This window comes from Simochromis diagramma, unplaced genomic scaffold, assembly GCF_900408965.1.
Source record: "Simochromis diagramma unplaced genomic scaffold, fSimDia1.1 OVJJ01000452.1, whole genome shotgun sequence".
In the NCBI taxonomy this organism is placed as follows: domain Eukaryota; kingdom Metazoa; phylum Chordata; class Actinopteri; order Cichliformes; family Cichlidae; genus Simochromis; species Simochromis diagramma.
This window is the reverse complement of record NW_024386845.1, coordinates 59,012-76,539: the sequence shown is the minus strand read 5'-3', so window position 1 is coordinate 76,539 and position 17,528 is coordinate 59,012. Positions and strand designations below refer to the sequence as shown.

Sequence of the window (17,528 nt, the reverse complement as noted above, 5' to 3'; positions counted from 1 at the left end):
CCAACATGTCCACTATCCCTACTCTACACTTTTCCAAATCATCTCAGCCTCTTTTTTTTCACAAACTGCTAAACCTGAGTTGTGGAATATTTAAGAGCGCATCATTTAAAAATGTCATCTCAGTTTTCAGTCAGAAAGGTAGTGTTCCAGCAGCTGTCAGGAGTTTTCCAGGCAGTGGTGTCCATTAGCCCCCCTGGATTGCAGTATTTGTACACTGCTGAAAACCCGAACTTAAACCTGACCATCACATTATACTGTACAAAAAATACTGTTCCTAGACTCACCACCTCTTAAAGGATCCAAGTTGGCAGGGACTTTATCTTCCTCATCTTGACTCAGTGAAACAGATGTTTCCTCTCTGGAAACATCCTCCCCCATGCTCTTCTTCACCACTGTATCTATGGCTGCTAACAGTTGCTCATGTTCCAGGTTCTGCCACAACAATTTTCCACTACATTTCTTGATTATGTCTCCTAACTGTGGATGCTGCAGATACTTTTCAATGGAAGTTGAACTCTTGTCTTTGGGCATTATCAGAACCAGTGCACGATCAAGTGATGGATCACCAAAGAGTTCAAGGACCATTTGTAGCCTCTCTTTGTAATCCTCAGTGAAGTCTGCAGGCTGGAAGACCAGCAGAAACACATGAGGTCCAGGAGCAGAGAGTCTCACACAGTTCTCAACATGTTTTGTCAGATCTTCTGGGGAGATTTTAGGTGACAGCAGGTCTGGAGTGTTGATGAGATCAATTTCTTTCCCTTTCAGCTCTCTTTTGACTCTCAGACAGAGGTCTGCTTCATCATGACAGTTGAACACAGTCTCTTCCAGTATGAAGTTCCCCACTGTGCTCCTCTTAGACCAGCTGTTCCCCATCAGGACAGCCCTCATCTCAGACACTAAAAAAATAAGTTCAATTACTGAAAAATGGAAATTTAATGTAAATACACTTTATTTTGCTTATTCATAAATTTTTTAAACAACAATATTCATGTCTCCGTCTGTGGTATTTTTAACCTCATTTTCGTTTCATTTTTGTACAATAATAATGCTCCTCCTCAGCCCAAAACAGCTTTTAAAACATGTATGAGAAAAACCTAGTGTGTTCATTTCTAATATTTACCCAAGTTATAGCATGTATATATGGGTAATAACTTTAATTTTAATTGATATGGATGTCGAAAAGTTTAAAATAACAAGGGATTTAATTTTACTTTAAAATTGTGTTTTAGTGTAATTTAGTGTAATATTTATGGTCAAATCAAATCAAATGTATATCTATAGCACATAATAATACAACAAAGTTAACCAAAGTGCTTCACAGTCGGTCAGAGCAATAGCATAAGACAAAATAAAAGAATTAGTTAAAAGGAGGGCAGGAAAAAATATGAACAATATGGGTAAAAAAAAACAAAACATAATTAGCCACGAAATAGCATACACTGTAAAATGTAATATTGTGTTTTTTAAAAATATTAAATAGGCTGAACTCAGTTTTTATCAATTTGTTATTAGAACTAGATTTTAATAATTTACCAGTGCATTTTATGCAAAAACGCTGATAAACTCAATTTATTTGAGTTGTCTTAACTTAGAAAACTAAGTAGTAAGCTGGAAGTTTTGCTTCTCAGTGCGGAAGGATGTGTTTTGAAAATGCCACGTCACTACCGTCCTCCTCCCTCTCGGATCAGTCCGCATGTTCATGGTGCCAGCATTTGTTATGGAATATGTTGAGCAAACCTGGAAAAGCGTCAGCTCAAGAGATTATTGTCATTGCTGTGAATCTTTACCTGATACACTGACTTGGTGAGTACATGTTTATTCTTATTCAAACTGATTTTGTGGCTTCTCTTAGTTTAGCACCAGGTTTATAATCTTGCTAGCTAGTTCGTGTTAGCCTAGCGTTGCTGCGTGGCTCATGTTACAAAAGAAATTAACACCGCAGCCTTAAAAACATTACATAAAAATATGTCTGTGAAATTTTCTGTCGATTGTTTGAAATAAAAAAAGTGAGATAAGGTGGGGTGTGGGGGGTATTTTCAATCCATAGCCATAGCTTCACTAGACACCTCAGCTTCACTACTGGAACTTCAACATTATGCACTCCATACTAGTAATGCCACTGTTTTGCACATGTCTCAACCCTGTATATTTTTATATATTTTATTTATTGTTTACTCTATTTAATTTGTAAAATATGTGTACACACACACACACACAGAAAAATATTAGTATACACATCCAGAAATGCATATACTATCATATATTGAACATATATTTATTAGTTTCAGATGTAGCCATTCTTGTATTTTGCTTGTTTACATTATTGTATTTTGCACAACTTTGTTGCTTGTGAAGCTTGCACACAAGAATTTCACTCACATGTACTGTACCAATGTACCTGCACATGTGATGTGACAATAAAAGTGATTTGATTTTTGATTTGATGATGCAGTGCAGCAATATGCCCAAAACAATTTATTCTTCTAGCAGAATTTTAAAACTCTCAGTGTGAGTTAAGAGATTAAAATGTAGGTCAATGTTCGGACAAACCAAATTCACTGAATATAAGTAAATAATTTAAAATTTATATTACATTTCATGAGCTGATTAGAATATGATGATTGATGACTATATTACAATTTCAATCATTTCTCTTTTAGTACTGAATTTGTCACCGTGGCAGACAGTGGGTGAGTGGGGAAGTAGGACCCAAAATGCAGGATTCTTGCAATGAAAAGGTTTCTTTTTATGATAGTGAAGTAAAAAAGGCAAACAATAATTCCCCAACTGTATGTGTTTCGTGTACACTTGAGTTTTGGTGGCCATGGCCGTTGACATTAAGTCATTTGAGAGGTTCAAACTGGAGCTCTTATTTCTCCATATCAAAAGGCATTGATTTGGTTCACCTTATTGATTTAGTTCACCTTATGTCTAGAATGCCTCCTGGGCACCTCCTGGTGAGGTGTTCTGGACATGTCCTATCAGGAGGAGGCCCAAGGCCAGACCCAGAACATGCTGGTGGGATTAAAATCTGATTGACCAATGGCTAACAACACAGGAAGGAAATGTCATTGTAGGATTAGTAGAACTTTATTCCTCCCTTTCTAAATTATAGAGCTTTTGGCATTACAACTGATACTTTAAATGAAATTGTTTTATTTTACTCATGATACATGAATGTTGTTAGTTTGACTTACAGTCCTTGATGTCAGAGCTGCTATCTTCTAGTTTCTTGAAATCTTCTGCAAAAATACAAAGAACTCAAATTATCTCTCAACACTTAAACATGGAAAATCTCTTAGTACTACATGAATGTGCCATCAGGTCTCTGCTTCTGATACTTTAAAAAGTTCTGATCATCTTCATAGATGGAGCAAATTTTCACAGTAATATGACATCTTTATTCTGCACATCTCAGTATCACTACCATGACTCTAATTCTTGTTTCTAAGTGCTGACTAGAGAAAGTAAAGAAATCCACATATTGCTTTCAAAACAAACCAAGAAAGCATCTCAGCGTAGCACAGAGGCACCACATTTGTTTTGTTTGTTTTCCCTCAACACAGCTTCTTTGTGTTTCTTGTTTGTCGGCAAGAAGCCATTATGTCAGGGGTTTTTGGTACCATGCTTTCTTGGCAGTGGTGAAGAGTTGGTCATAGCTCAATTGTTGAACTACACCCATTGGTGAAACCCTGTCATCATCTCATTGTGCTTTCTTCTTTTTGCTGTTGTCATGCTCCTTAGTCTGATGACTCAGTGTTTTTGTTTTGATTACTATTATCTTATTTTTTGGTTTAATTCTGGTTATGTATCTTGAGATTTTCTAGTTCTTAGGTGTTGGTTCTCTGTGTTCAGCCTCTTTCCCCGGCTCATCTGCCCAATTAGTTCCAGCTGTTTTTCCCCTCCTGTTCACCATTCCCAGATTTTCCTGAAAAACGAATATATCAGGAAATTATCAAGATGACTAAACATAGGAACAAGAAAAAAAATCCCAGCATTTTCCTCTGCCACCTCAACCCCTGTGCATGTCCTCCTTCATGGCACGAATCTTCTCTGAGGTCTTTCTCTTTTCCTCCTGCCTGGTAGTTTCATCTCCATCATCCTTTGTCCATTAATCCAGTAAATCCACTGTCCTCCTCTGCCACATGTTCCAAACCATCTTAGCCTCTCTGATGGACTCCTTTCAAATCTTGTCCACCCTGCTCACTCCCAGTTGAACGTCTGACCTCTTAATCTCGGCCTCCTGTTGAGGTCAAGAATCCACCTGTGTGCTCTTTCCTCCACTCTTATATTTCACTCTGTTCCTCCTTCTTCCTAAAGTTCATATTCAAATACCCAGCCACAGAGGGCCACAAGCCCAGATAAATGGAAAGGGCCGTGTCACAAGGGCATCTGCTTTTTTGCTGAAGAAGAAGAAGCTTTAATTATAAAACACACTTAAAAAACAAGTGTATACCAAGGTGCTTAACACATGAATATATAGAATAAAAGAAAGGTAAAAAGAAATAGGACCAAAACAAGAACTAGGTATGCAAGCAGATCACTGTCACTGATAGGAGAAGCAGCAGATGCATTTCAAACAAAGAATTAAAATAAGCATAAAATTACATATGTAAAATCACAAGTCAAATATTAAGTAGAAGGAAAGGCAAGATTGAATAAATATGTCCTTAGTCGTGATTTAAACAATGCAATAGAATCAGAGGCGTGGAAAGTGAGAGGGAGGTTATTCCACGGTACCGGGGTAGCCAGAGCAAACGCAGTAGTTGAGTAGCAGATCTAAGTGTTATAGCAGGAGTATGTGGCCTAAGAAGTTCAAGAATGTGAAAAGTGAGGATAATAGAAGAAATTAAAAGCTAGAACAGGCTCTGGATACAAAAAAACACAAACTGATTTTTTTTTTTTTTTTTTTTTTTTAAGTAACAAAACTGCACAGTAAAACCCACAGACCCTTTGAATTGATGGATAGATTTAGAACACTATACTGTCAGAATATCTCCAGTGCATGGGAAAAAAAAACGTAACCCTTGTTGATCCCGCTTTTGCACACTAGGTGGGATGTGAAGCATTGTGCTGGTTTAGCTTATACGTTGTTGTCTATCAAGGGCAGGTAGAGACACATCTGTTGGAATTGCTGGTATAAATTAATAATAATAATGGATTGAATTTATCTAGCGCTTTTCAAGGCACCAAAGCGCTTTACAATACCACTATTCATTCACTCTCACATTCATACACTGCTGGAGGCAAGCTACAGTTGTAGCCACAGCTGCCCTGGGGCAGACTGACAGAAGCGAGGCTGCCATATCGCGCCATCGGCCCCTCTGGCCAACACCAGTAGGCGGTAGGGTAAAGTGTCTTGCCCAAGGACACAACGACCAGGACAGAGAGCCCAGGGATCGAACCAGCGACCTTCCGGTTACAGATACGCTTCCCAACCTCCACCAACAAAGATACACTTGTTGGTGGTGTCAGTCTTTGAATGTTAACTTGACAGCCCACACAAAGGAAATGCATTAGCTGGGCACGTAAAGACACAGTAGCCTTTAAGCAGCTTTTTGGTATTTATTTTTTTATTTACATTCATTCTTTTACTAACTGAAGCGACTGGAAATGATAAAATGATTAACTGAATTGGCAGAACATGTACTGTGAGCATGTTGGATACGTTTATCAGCCAACGTTGCTCCTATCAACAGCACCGTATGAACATGGCAGTTGGATCCTGCTCCACCCTGCTGCTGCACCTGTTTGTTGTGTAATTTTACTTCCAATACCTGAACAGATGTTACAGTTACTCTCTAAATCTACTCTCTGTGACACATTTGGACAGTGTGAGTGCAAAATCCTCACTGCTGTTCAATGAAATATGAGTGGACTCACCAGCTGTTTTGGTTGCCATGATGTCACTTTTCTGAAAAGACCAGGGGATGAACTGGAAGGGGAAAAAAATGCATTTTAGGTTCTTTGAATTTCACGGGGAAGCATGAATGGATCAAATGGAACAGCACAAAAAAGAAAAGTTTTTATTGTGATGTTGGTTGGTTTATGCAATGCTTCAGTTGGTCTGGAGTTGGTCACCATGTAGAGTGTGTTATATAAAAAACGGGGGGGGAGGCATGAATGATTTATTCCACATTCTCAACCTCAGAGATCATTTCTGCTTTCAGAAATCTACAGTCCATAAGTAGCTGAAGATATTTGTGACACATTTACTTGTGTCACAAATATCTTACGATTACTTTTAATCATAGAAGATTATGACAGATCGTGCCACATTTAAATCTGATCTGCACAGTTGGATAGAAATGAGCAACTATAGACCACATCACCTGCATTATAACCATATTCACATCTTACATTTAGCAAATGCTTTCTAGAATGATGATTAGATGAGATCACAGAGTCTGAAAACTCCAGAAAGTGAAACACGATTTGAGTGTGTGGCGATATCTGCAATAAAACAAAGGGAATACCAAGACATGTTCCAGCCTGCTGGGTATAGGTGAGCAGCTGCACATAATGCGTGTACATGGGGGGTGGGGTTGTGGCAGTTTCAGTGGAGAGATTAAAAACTTTCATATAGATAAAACATTAAAATATTCCTCTTCAGCCAACTGTCTCGCCCTTCGGTTTAAATACAATTTTCGGTCAGCTGAGACGATATTATTTATGTCATCATATGATTATATAACAAATAACTTTATTTTAATGTTTTTTGCTCATTCAGTGCAGTCAATTCATAAAAGAGTATTATCAAAAACAGTTTTATAAATTATAGTTCTGTATCATAACCCACACAGTAGCAGGTTCACTCTCAGTGCCCTGCAGCCAAAATGAAAAGATGTAAATCAGGAAAATTGAAAGTATCTTAATTTAAATCAGATCTGCAGAGTATCCAAAACATAAAAAACAAACATTTATTGATGAGTTTAACTGTTGAGAAAAAACAGGCAGATAAATTTGTGCTCTACCTGTTTGTCGTCCTCTGAGTTCACAGGCGAAGCACGGCGTCTGCTTCTTTGTCTGTTTGCACCTGATGATGATCTGATGACGGTATGAAGGTGTTCAGTCAGAGAATATGAAGATGGGCTGTACACTGCCCACCCAATCAGAAGTTAGAAACAGTGCTCATGTTTTCTCTGAGCCTTATTTTCCTCACTTTTGATTGGGTGGTAACATCCACCCACCCATACACTGTGTGCCGGTGTTTGGGTGGTGTGAGCCTACTCCTGTCCATAGCTAGAACCGCCTAATGACACAAAAGCAATCTAATCTGTGAAGATGAAATTTAAAATCTGTACATGAGTTTTTTTATTCCAGCTGCAATGTTTAAAATATTTTTATGTCCTAATAGTTTAGTGTTTGTGATCTGAAACATTATTCTGTCAGTGAATCGGTCACAGACAAGATTTACACAATTATGAATCTTTTCCTATCAATCATTTAATATATATATATATATATATATATATATATATATGACTATTTTAACTTTAAAACAGTTGTTTTACTGAAACCCAGTCTCCAAGGCTCCCACAATAACTGGTATTGAGCCTCACCTATAGAGGACTTAACAAAAATTAAACTCAATCAATTATGTGAAAAGTACTTCATGTCTTACAGCAGTTAATATTCATAACTTTTAATCTTTCGCCTCATGTTTCTGAACGCAGGTTTTCCATTTATTTCATCTATATGAACACAAATTTGCTTTATATTTTTATATTTGTAGAGATTTGTGTCCATGTTTAGGGGCTGGATCCATACAGAACATGACAATGTTTGTGTTCTCATTGTGCTGTTGTTGGTCTGATGTTCACGACCTCTGCTCTTCATTGTTTAAAGTTTAAAAAGAATACATTTGTCCTTTGTCACTTTAACGACAGCATGCACTTGGTTCTGTGAGAAGCCAAGAGCATTAAGTTTAATAACTCCACAAACTATAGTTCCATCTTTGTGTATAAGTCAATCTAATCTGTCAAAAAGCAAAAGGAATCCAGGGCCTGTTCCAACCTGGCTGTGTAGGAATGACAGTTACACGTTGGAAACCCTTTTATTTGTGAGACAAAGATTGTCACAAGAAAAATATGTGCATGTCTGTTACAGTTGCTCCTGCTTTTTCTCTTTAGCTTGACTTTTTCTTAATCATTTCTTTGTCCCTTACCTGTAGTTAGAGTGGTAAACTCTGTAATGCATTGTATTATTATTTGTATTAAGTAAATATTTAGTCTGTTACTGTTACTGTCTTGCAGCAACTGTAATCCACATAATTTCCTTAGGGTTTAATAAAGTATTCTGATTCTGAAACACTCAAAACTCATCAGAGAGCACTCACACTCATGCCCATGAAGAGTGGATGGCAACAGTTTGTGGATATCAGCTGTGGATATCAGCTGTGGATATCAGCTGAAGGAGCAAGCTTGTTCCAGCTTGCTGCATGATGTTCGGCAGCTACAGGTACACAACACGAACAACAGTCACAGCAGTCACCTACTGAGCTGAAGGTTTATGGGCAGAAAGTTGCGTCTATGAGCAATGATTCACAAATATGTGCGATAATTTGTGTGTAACTGTAAAACTATTGTTCAAACGCGCACATCAAAAATGATCAGAGATCATTTACTCACTCATTTGAATCTTCAACGGATCTTATCCTTTCCACTTTTAAAAGCTTCCTGTGCCACTAATATCTAAAAAATTGAACTGATTTTTTGTAGTTTTGTGGTTCACAACTTTTGTTCCTTAAGTTCAACATGTGTTTGACTAACTGAGCATAAAGTCAGTGGGTCAAAACATTGAGGTGGAGATTAGTTTCAGTTTTAGTTTTAGTTTTATTTGTCATATGCAAGTTAGCACAGGGTCAACATTGCAATGAAATGTGTTTGACGAGCAGCAGTCACTCAGCAGCATGATACAGTAGGAGAAAATATAATAAAATAAAATAATAAAGAAAATAGAAAAATAGTAAGGAGCAAAATATTAGAGAGACATGGTAAAGATGACTAAATATATATGTATCTATAAATATAAATATAAATATATGTACACTAGTGATTAAATAAGAAAATCTTGAAGAAATATGACAGGAGGGCAGATGGGATATTGAACAGGAATGAGCAGCAGAAAATTACAGTATTGCACTTTTAAGGCAAGGCAAGGCAAGGCAAATTTATTTGTATAGCACAATTCAACAACAAGGTGATTCAAAGTGCTTTACAGAGACATTAGAAACAAAACAAATAAAAAGCATGATTTAAAATTGATTAAAACAAGCAAACAAACAAACTAACTAAACACACACATTTCACACCTGTTTCGCGTGATCTGAACTCTTATCATAAGGGGAGCTACCAGTCCTTCTGTAGACGAGCTACTTTCTATTTTAAATTCCCTGAATTTAAAACACTCTCTAGACCCAGTCTAGACCCAGTTGGGGAGCTACCCAGAGCTCTAATCCCACACCTGTTCGCGCGATCTGAACCCTTATCATAAGGGGAGTTACCAGTCCTTCTGTGGACGAGCTACTTTCTATTTTAAATTCCCTGAATTTAAAAAACTCTCTAGACCCAGTCTAGACCCAGTTGGGGAGCTACCCAGAGCTCTAATCCCACACCTGTTCGCGTGATCTGAACCCTTATCATAAGGGGAGCTACAGTCCTTCTGTGGACGAGCTACTTTCTATTTTAAATTCCCTGAATTTAAAACACTCTCTAGACCCAGTCTAGACCCAGTTGGGGAGCTACCCAGAGCTCTAATCCCACACCTGTTCGCGCGATCTGAACCCTTATCGTAAGGGGAGCTACCAGTCCTTCTGTGGACGAGCTACTTTCTATTTTAAATTCCCTGAATTAAAAACACTCTCTAGACCCAGTCGGGGAGCTACCCAGAGCTCTAATCCCACACCTGTTCGCGTGATCTGAACCCTTATCATAAGGGGAGCTACAGTCCTTCTGTGGACGAGCTACTTTCTATTTTAAATTCCCTGAATTTAAAAACACTCTCTAGACCCAGTCTAGACCCAGTTGGGGAGCTACCAGAGCTCTAATCCCACACCTGTTCGGGCGATCTGAACCCTTATCGTAAGGGGAGCTACCAGTCCTTCTGTGGACGAGCTACTTTCTATTTTAAATTCCCTGAATTTAAAACACTCTCTAGACCCAGTCTAGACCCAGTTGGGGAGCTACCCAGAGCTCTAATCCCACACCTGTCCCGCGCGATCTGAACCCTTATCGTAAGGGGAGCTACCCAGTCCTTCTGTGGACGAGCTACTTTCTATTTTAAATTCCCTGAATGTTAAAATACTCTCTAGACCCAGTCTAGACCCAGCTGGGGAGCTACCCAGAGCTCTAAACCCACTTAACAAACAAAACAGTATATAAATCAAAAACAGATAAAATCAGAACAAAACAGTATATAAGATCAAAACAGATAAATCAGAAATAGATAAGATCAGTAGTTAGTGTAAGTTTTGAAATTTAAGCTTAAAAGTGTGGATTGGGTGCTTTATTTAAATGCAGCTGAGAATAGGTGAGTCTCAACCTGGATTTAAATAAACTGAGTGTTTCAGCTGATCTGAGGCTTTCTGGGAGTTTTGTTCCAGATATACAGGAGCATAAAAGCTTGATGCAGCTCTCTCGTGTCTGGTTCTGACTCTGGGAACTGATAAAAGACCGGATCCAGATGACCTGAGGGATCTGGAAGGTCATACTGGGTTAGAGATAAATATAAATATCAATGATGTTAGTGGCGGCTTGTGTGCAGACAGGAAAAAGGACCCAAGGTGCAGACTCCAGAGACAGATGTAAACTCAAAAAACGTTTTAATGTAAAACTCAAATATAGCATAACTGGAAACGATCAAAAAAACAAACTAATACCAGCGGACTGACAGAACACACAGCTTGGTAACCGGTTTAGATCGCGACCCAGACACCAAGAAACACAGGGCTTAAATACACAGAGGGAGCAATCAGGGAATGGGTAACAGGAGGGAAACACAGCTGGGGCAAATCAGGCCTAACGAGACAAGGGGGAAGCAAACCAGACACATTGTAACATCAGACATGGACTTTCAAAGTAAAACAGGAAACATAACACAGCCTCACGGGCAGGCACTATAACAAAAGGGAACAGAGACGTGGGAACAGGGCAGACACAAAACACTGACTGAACACGGGGATATAGGAACTTAAGATACACATAGACGCGAACTAGACAAGGGATGCAGGTGATAGGGGAGACAGAGCAACCTAAAGAGACAGAGACCTAAGCCATAAGACAGAACTCAAAGAAACCAAAAACTAGACAGTATAAATAATATCATAAACTCAAAAACCCTGGGTCGACGACCCAGGCATCCTAACAGTACCCCCCCCTTAAGGGCTGGCTTCCAGACAGCCCAAACCAAAACATCAAAATCAAAAAAAACAAAAACAACCCAACCAGGGTGGGCGGCGGGGGAAACAGGACGGAGGGCTCGAAACAAATAAAACACATTGAGCCAGAAACAAAAAAAAAAAAAAGTGCAAACACAGGAGCCCGGAAAGCAACAGAACAAAAAACAGGCTCATGACAGGCGCAGGCAGCCAGGAAAAACAGTTCACAAAAAGTTCAGGGGGCCGGCCCGGAGGCTGACGGCCCAAGAGCCCAGAAAACAGTTCAGGAGGCCGGCCAGGCGGGAGGCACCGACGGCGACCGAGCAGATCAGGAGGCCGGCCGGGCGGGAGGCACCGACGGCGACCGAGCAGATCAGGAGGCCGGCCGGGCGGGAGGCACCGACGGCGACCGAGCAGGTCAGGAGGCCGGCCGGGCGGGAGGCACCGACGGCGACCGAGCAGGTCAGGAGGCCGGCCGGGCGGGAGGCAACCGACGGCGACCGAGCAGGTCAGGAGGCCGGCCGGGCGGGAGGCACCGACGGCGACCGAGCAGGTCAGGAGGCCGGCCGGGCGGGAGGCACTGGTGGCGGAGTAGTTCAGGGGGCCGTCCATGACGGCAACGACGTCCAGTCATCGGCCGGACAGGATGTGCAGGCCGGACAGGACGGGCGGGCCGTGCGGGCCGGGCGGGACGTGCGGGCCGGGCGGGACGTGCGGGCCGGGCGGGACGTGCAGGATGAGCAGGCCGGGCGGGACGTGCAGGCCGGGCGGGACGAGCAGGAACAAACAGCATGAAGACCTCAGGAGCAGACGAAGCTGAACACTCGGAGACTGGACCAGGCGAAGCTGCAGAGGCCGAAGCAGGAACAGAGGCTGCTGCAGAGGCCGAAGCAGGAACAGAGGCTGCTGCAGAGGCCGAAGCAGGAACAGAGGCTGCTGCAGACTCGGAGGCCGGACCAGACGTAGCAGAGGCAGAAGACTGAACGGGCTCCTCGGGCCCTCCAGCTGACGTGGCAGAAGGCTGAACGGGCTCCTCGGGCCCTCCAGCTGACGTGGCAGAAGGCTGAACGGGCTCCTCGGGCCCTCCAGCTGACGTGGCAGAAGGCTGAACGGGCTCCTCGGGCCCTCCAGCTGACGTGACAGGAGGCTGAACGGGCCCTCGGACCCTCCAGCGGAGACAGGAGGCTGAACGGGCCCCTCGGACCCTCCAGCGGAGACAGGAGGCTGAACGGGCCCCTCGGACCCTCCAGCAGAACCAGTTTGCAGAACAGATGAAGTGGGTGTGATGTCAGAAAGTCCAGAGTCAAACTGCTCAACAGTTCTGTTGTGGCAGCGGCTAGAACGCCGTTTCCTTCGGGATGAGGAAACAGGAACCAGTGGAGGAAAAGAGACCTCCTCCTCATCCTCTGACCACATAGCTGCCAGGAAAAAGGCAGGTGAACGAGAACCCAGCTGGTGTGGGGAGGGAGAGGAAGTCCGTGGCAGTGCTGAAACAGAAGGAAAGTGTGTGTAGTCCTGGAGTAACGGTGGGGAAGATGTAGAGAGAGAGAGAGCAAGCTCACCAGCCTTGACTTGCTCTCTCCAGGCAGTAATGGTGTCGTTCAACTTAGTGTCCTTAGCAAACTGGCTAAGCCGGGGGTTAAACCGAATGATGGCCTCCACCGCACTCAGCCCCACTGCCATGGTCCTTAAATCAGGGGACTGGGCGATGGGTCAAGCAGGCTCACCATCCGCTCCATCTCGGTGTTGTACTCCGAGGAAAAAGAGTCTGCGGGGTCCATGTTCTGGTCGCGATCTTCTGTTAGGTGCGGCTGTGTGCAGACAGGAAAAGGACCCAAGGTGCAGACTCCAGAGACAGATGTAAACTCAAAAACCGTTTTAATGTAAAACTCAAATATAGCATAACTGGAAACGATCAAAAAACAAACTAATACCAGCGGACTGACAGAACACACAGCTTGGTAAACGGTAGATCGCGACCCAGACACCAAGAAACACAGGGCTTAAATACACAGAGGGAGCAATCAGGGAATGGGTAACAGGAGGGAAACACAGCTGGGGCAAATCAGGCCTAACGAGACAAGGGGGAAGCAAAACCAGACACATTAACATCAGACATGGACTTTCAAAGTAAAACAGGAAACATAACACAGACTCACGGGCAGGCACTATAACAAAAGGGAACAGAGACGTGGGAACAGGGCAGACACAAAACACTGACTGAACACGGGGATATAGGAACTTAAGATACACATAGACGCGAACTAGACAAGGGGATGCAGGTGATAGGGGAGACAGAGCAACTAAAGAAGACAGAGACTGTGAGCAGGAGATATTTTATTTTGTATTCTTATAATCAGTTATCCTTGATTATTCATTTACTATTGTTGAATCAGTTGACAGAATAATCTTTGAATCACATCTATGTTATTCTGAGCAAATAATAATGCACACAGATGATTAAAGTTGTTGCACTACATTGCAATCACACCAGTCCAGTTGGATTCGGGCCTGTCGGCGTTCAGTTCTGCACGTACGCCGGCCTGTGATCACATGCACGTACTTGTATAAGACACGCACGTTCACATACACATTTAGTAATAATAGGAGGGTCGTCTGAGGACAGTTTTTCTGATAGATACTCTTTCACAAAATGCACAATGTAATACACACTTGTTTTCTTTTAAGAGTAGCAGTTCATGTCTATATTAGGACAATGTTTGGAAGAGGAGGGCAATTGTTATCATTTCCAGTAAAGATCTAACTGTGATGTCATAATGGTAATATAAGGATGAAAAGCCTCCGCCCGGCGGAGATTGTTGATGCAAGACTGTTTTCCCCGCCACTTCTGCGCAAAAGTGTGTAATAAAATCACTATTTTTGACACCTTACACGGACTCGGCTTGTTTTTCCCTTCTTAACCAAACTGAACCAGACGTAACAACTTGGTGCCGAAACCTGGTTGGGACAGAAGGGAGCTTGCAGCTCGACGTGGGGGTGGCAAAGGGGGCGAAGGCCAGCAACCTATCTGAGTGACGCCAGGCGACATAAGAAAGGTGAGTGCCACCTGTTGATTTTTATCCAAAGGCGCTATATTGGAAGTGGAAACTAAATTTAATTAAAATAATATTCACTCAGTATAGGTTTCTGGTGTTTGTCCATAGTGATTTTTGTCTGGGGTAATTTGTGTTTAAAATTTGGGGAACATTTGACTGATAAAATTTATGCTGTTTATTGGGGGAGCGAATTTAGGAGGTTTAAGAGGTTATATGAGGTTAAAAAATACGGTTTTAAGGTGTGTGGAAATAAATAACACGGTTTGATGGTGTGAAAAAAAAAACCGATGTGGGTGGCTGGATGCCAGCAGTTACCTGGTTAGTGTAGGGTTTTGGTTTAATTATTTAGCAGAGACGCGGTCTCGGGTCTCAGGTAATAAACGGGGGCTGAGAGCTCACCGTGAGGCTTATAAAACAAGTAAATTTTATTAGGACAAGGGACGCGGTCCCTTAAGGGCGCAGTTGCTCAGCACTGTGGCGGTGACCCCTGACTTCGGACGCGGGGTCAGGTTTTTTGCTCGGTTGGTTGCCGGGGAACTTCGAGCATCCCAAACAAACCGGAGCAGTCGACGGGAGACCGCTTCCTTACTGTGCCAGATTGATTGACAGAGTCAGACTCGCCTGTAACCTTAACGTTGGGGACTTGTGAACTTTAAGTAAAGCCAAAAGTGTGATCTGGGATATTTCACACGGCTGGTGGAGGTCCTGGTTTTTACCTGACGGGAAGCAGGTATAAATTAACTAGAACTTAGTAATTTGACCGTTTTCAAGGCGGCGTACTTGAAACGGTAATTGGTTAGAAAGAGCGCGGCTCTGGGCTGAAAGATGCTTTTAAATTAGTGGAAAACTTAGGAACACCAGCAGAAAAATAGAGAAGAGAAGTTGTTCTGGCATATGGTGTTTTCTTAGGAATTCGAGCGCTCTCGGGAGGGCGTTCCCGAAGCGTGTAATTGATCAGTAAGGTGAGGCCTGGGCTTAGATGCTTTTAAATTAGTCAAAAACTTAGGTGTAACCTCTTCTGGCATACGACGTCTATGCGGGCCCGTGTGTAAATAAGATATAAACTATGTGTGATTCTATATAAAGTGTAAATAAGTTTTGTAAATCTGTTAAATCTGAAACTCCTGTTAAAATTCCTCCACAACCTCTTTTCTTTTCTCTTCCTCTGTCTATTAGAGGAGATTTTGTGTGTATGAGTGCTGGAGAAAAAAGGAAAAGGGTCTCTTTTTCTCTCTCTGTCTCTGTGAGAAAAAAGGAGGGGGCTGTGTTGTGCTGTGCGGCAGCGGGCACACGCGCGCGAGAACGAGCGGTGTGTGGTGTGGTGTGTAGAGTTGCGGCCTTGATTCTATCATAAAATGTAAAGGCCACTCCTCAGGGACTGGCATGGTGGCCAGAGGAAATCAGGAAGCCGATCGAGCTGCAAAAGAGGCAGCGGGTTATAAAGCATCACGACAGATGGTACAAATAACGGTGGAGGAAGAATTAGGGGTCACATGCTAGAGGAAGCCAGGAAGGCTCAAGAGGAGGCGGCCCCAGAGGAAAAGGGGGTCTGGAAGAATCGAGGAGCCTGGGAAGAAGGAGGTCTCTGGCGAGGACCTGACGGTCGACCAGTGTTGACAGCCAACTTGGCAAAACAGAAGATTGCCGAAGCGCACGGCCTTGGACATGTAGGTGTCGCCCAGATGGGGAGACATCTGTGCCATTGGTGGCATCCCTTTTTGAAGGATATGATCAAGGAGAAGGCCAGGACGTGTCTGATCTGGGCAGGCACAATCCGAAGCCAGTGATTAAACCAGAGGCAGGTAAGTTCCCCATTCCAGAAAGACCAGGTGAAGAGATTGTCATTGACTTCACTGACAGATTGATCCCAGGCCCCGGAGGAGTTCGATATCTACTGGTAAGTGTCGATGCTTTGACGGGCTGGCCTGAGGCATGGCCAACCAAGAGGGAGGATGCAAAAAGTGTGATTAAATGTTTAATCAATCACTACATCCCCCGTCATGGTTTCCCTAAGCGGATTAGGTCCGACAATGGGACTCATTTTAAAAACACAAGATTTGGCAGAGGTAGAACAGAAGCTGGGGTTGCAACATAGATTTGGCACTGTATATCACCCCCAGTCGCAGGGAAAGGTAGAAAGAATGAATTTGAACCTGAAGAATAAAATTGCTAAGATTTCTGCTCACACGGGGCTAAATTGGGTAGCAGCCCTGCCAATTGCATTGATGATAATAAGATGTTGTGTTAATCAATCCACAGGTTTCACACCATATGAGCTGTTGACAGGACGACAGTTCCAGGTCCTTGGACAACAGTTCCGGCGGAAGAAAGTATAAAAACTAACAGAAAACATATTGAATGTTGGAAAGAATTAAAAGCTCTTGTGTCTAGTTTTACACAACAGGTTGGAGAAGGGGTGAAGGCGGAGGACAGGTCCATCCCCGATGCCAAGGCGGTGTGGCTGAAGGTCATTAAGCGAAAGTGGAGAGACCCGAGGTGGACCGGACCTTTCGAAGTAACTGCCCGGACCACTAGCGCGGTCCGTCTGAAGGGGAAAGGGGAGACCTGGTTCCACTGGTCTCAGTGTGCAGTCGCGGACGAGAGCTTGCTGGAGCTAAGCTCCACCCCAACCAATACAGGGGGAACATAGAGGCAGAATAATCCTCTCCCCCTGTACAACGGTCCTCCTCAGTAGTCTAACCTGAGTCGAGGTGAAGAAAGAAGAGGAGCGTCACACGCCAAGTATCAATTTATTGAGGCTCCTTAATAGACTAGGGCTCTAGTCTGAAGTAATTGATAGTTTAAAGGAATTTTAATAGTTTTGTACGTTAATCACATACTTTTATACTCATAACTTTATAATCTTAATACGTAGTTTAGAGTAAAAGTAAAACGAGCCTGGGACCATCATGAAATTGTGGGAAAATTGGAAAATAACGGGGGTGTTGGGGTTAATAAGTGTTATAACGTGTTTGTTTGTTTTTTGGCAGACAGGTGAATTGCCCAGATGCAGAGGTCAATCCGCTCCAGAGCCTGAACCGATCAAGTCGTCGAAAAAAGTCAAGCGCGCGGTTGGCTCAGGTGGGAACGATGAG

At 42.7% G+C, this 17,528-nt stretch overlaps 1 protein-coding gene and 1 long non-coding RNA gene across 3 annotated transcripts; both read right to left on the bottom strand.

The window, feature by feature from the left end:
• Positions 1–284: 284 nt before the first annotated feature.
• LOC120732021 (GTPase IMAP family member 6-like) lies at positions 285–888 on the bottom strand (the record flags this gene model as incomplete). The annotated part of the gene is made up of 1 exon (XM_040029402.1): positions 285–888. A coding segment is annotated over exon 1 (604 nt), but the record flags the coding sequence as incomplete, so codon positions are not given.
• A 3,378-nt stretch (positions 889–4,266) lies between these two features.
• Positions 4,267–15,734, bottom strand: LOC120732024. Of its 2 annotated transcripts, none has more exons than XR_005695483.1 (3): positions 15,282–15,734; positions 7,824–7,828; positions 4,267–4,278 (listed from the first exon to the last, which is right to left on the bottom strand). It is a non-coding gene; the product is annotated as an uncharacterized LOC120732024 (long non-coding RNA). The 2 variants fall into 2 exon arrangements; XR_005695482.1 differs by having other exon boundaries at positions 15,292–15,734.
• Positions 15,735–17,528: the final 1,794 nt, after the last annotated feature.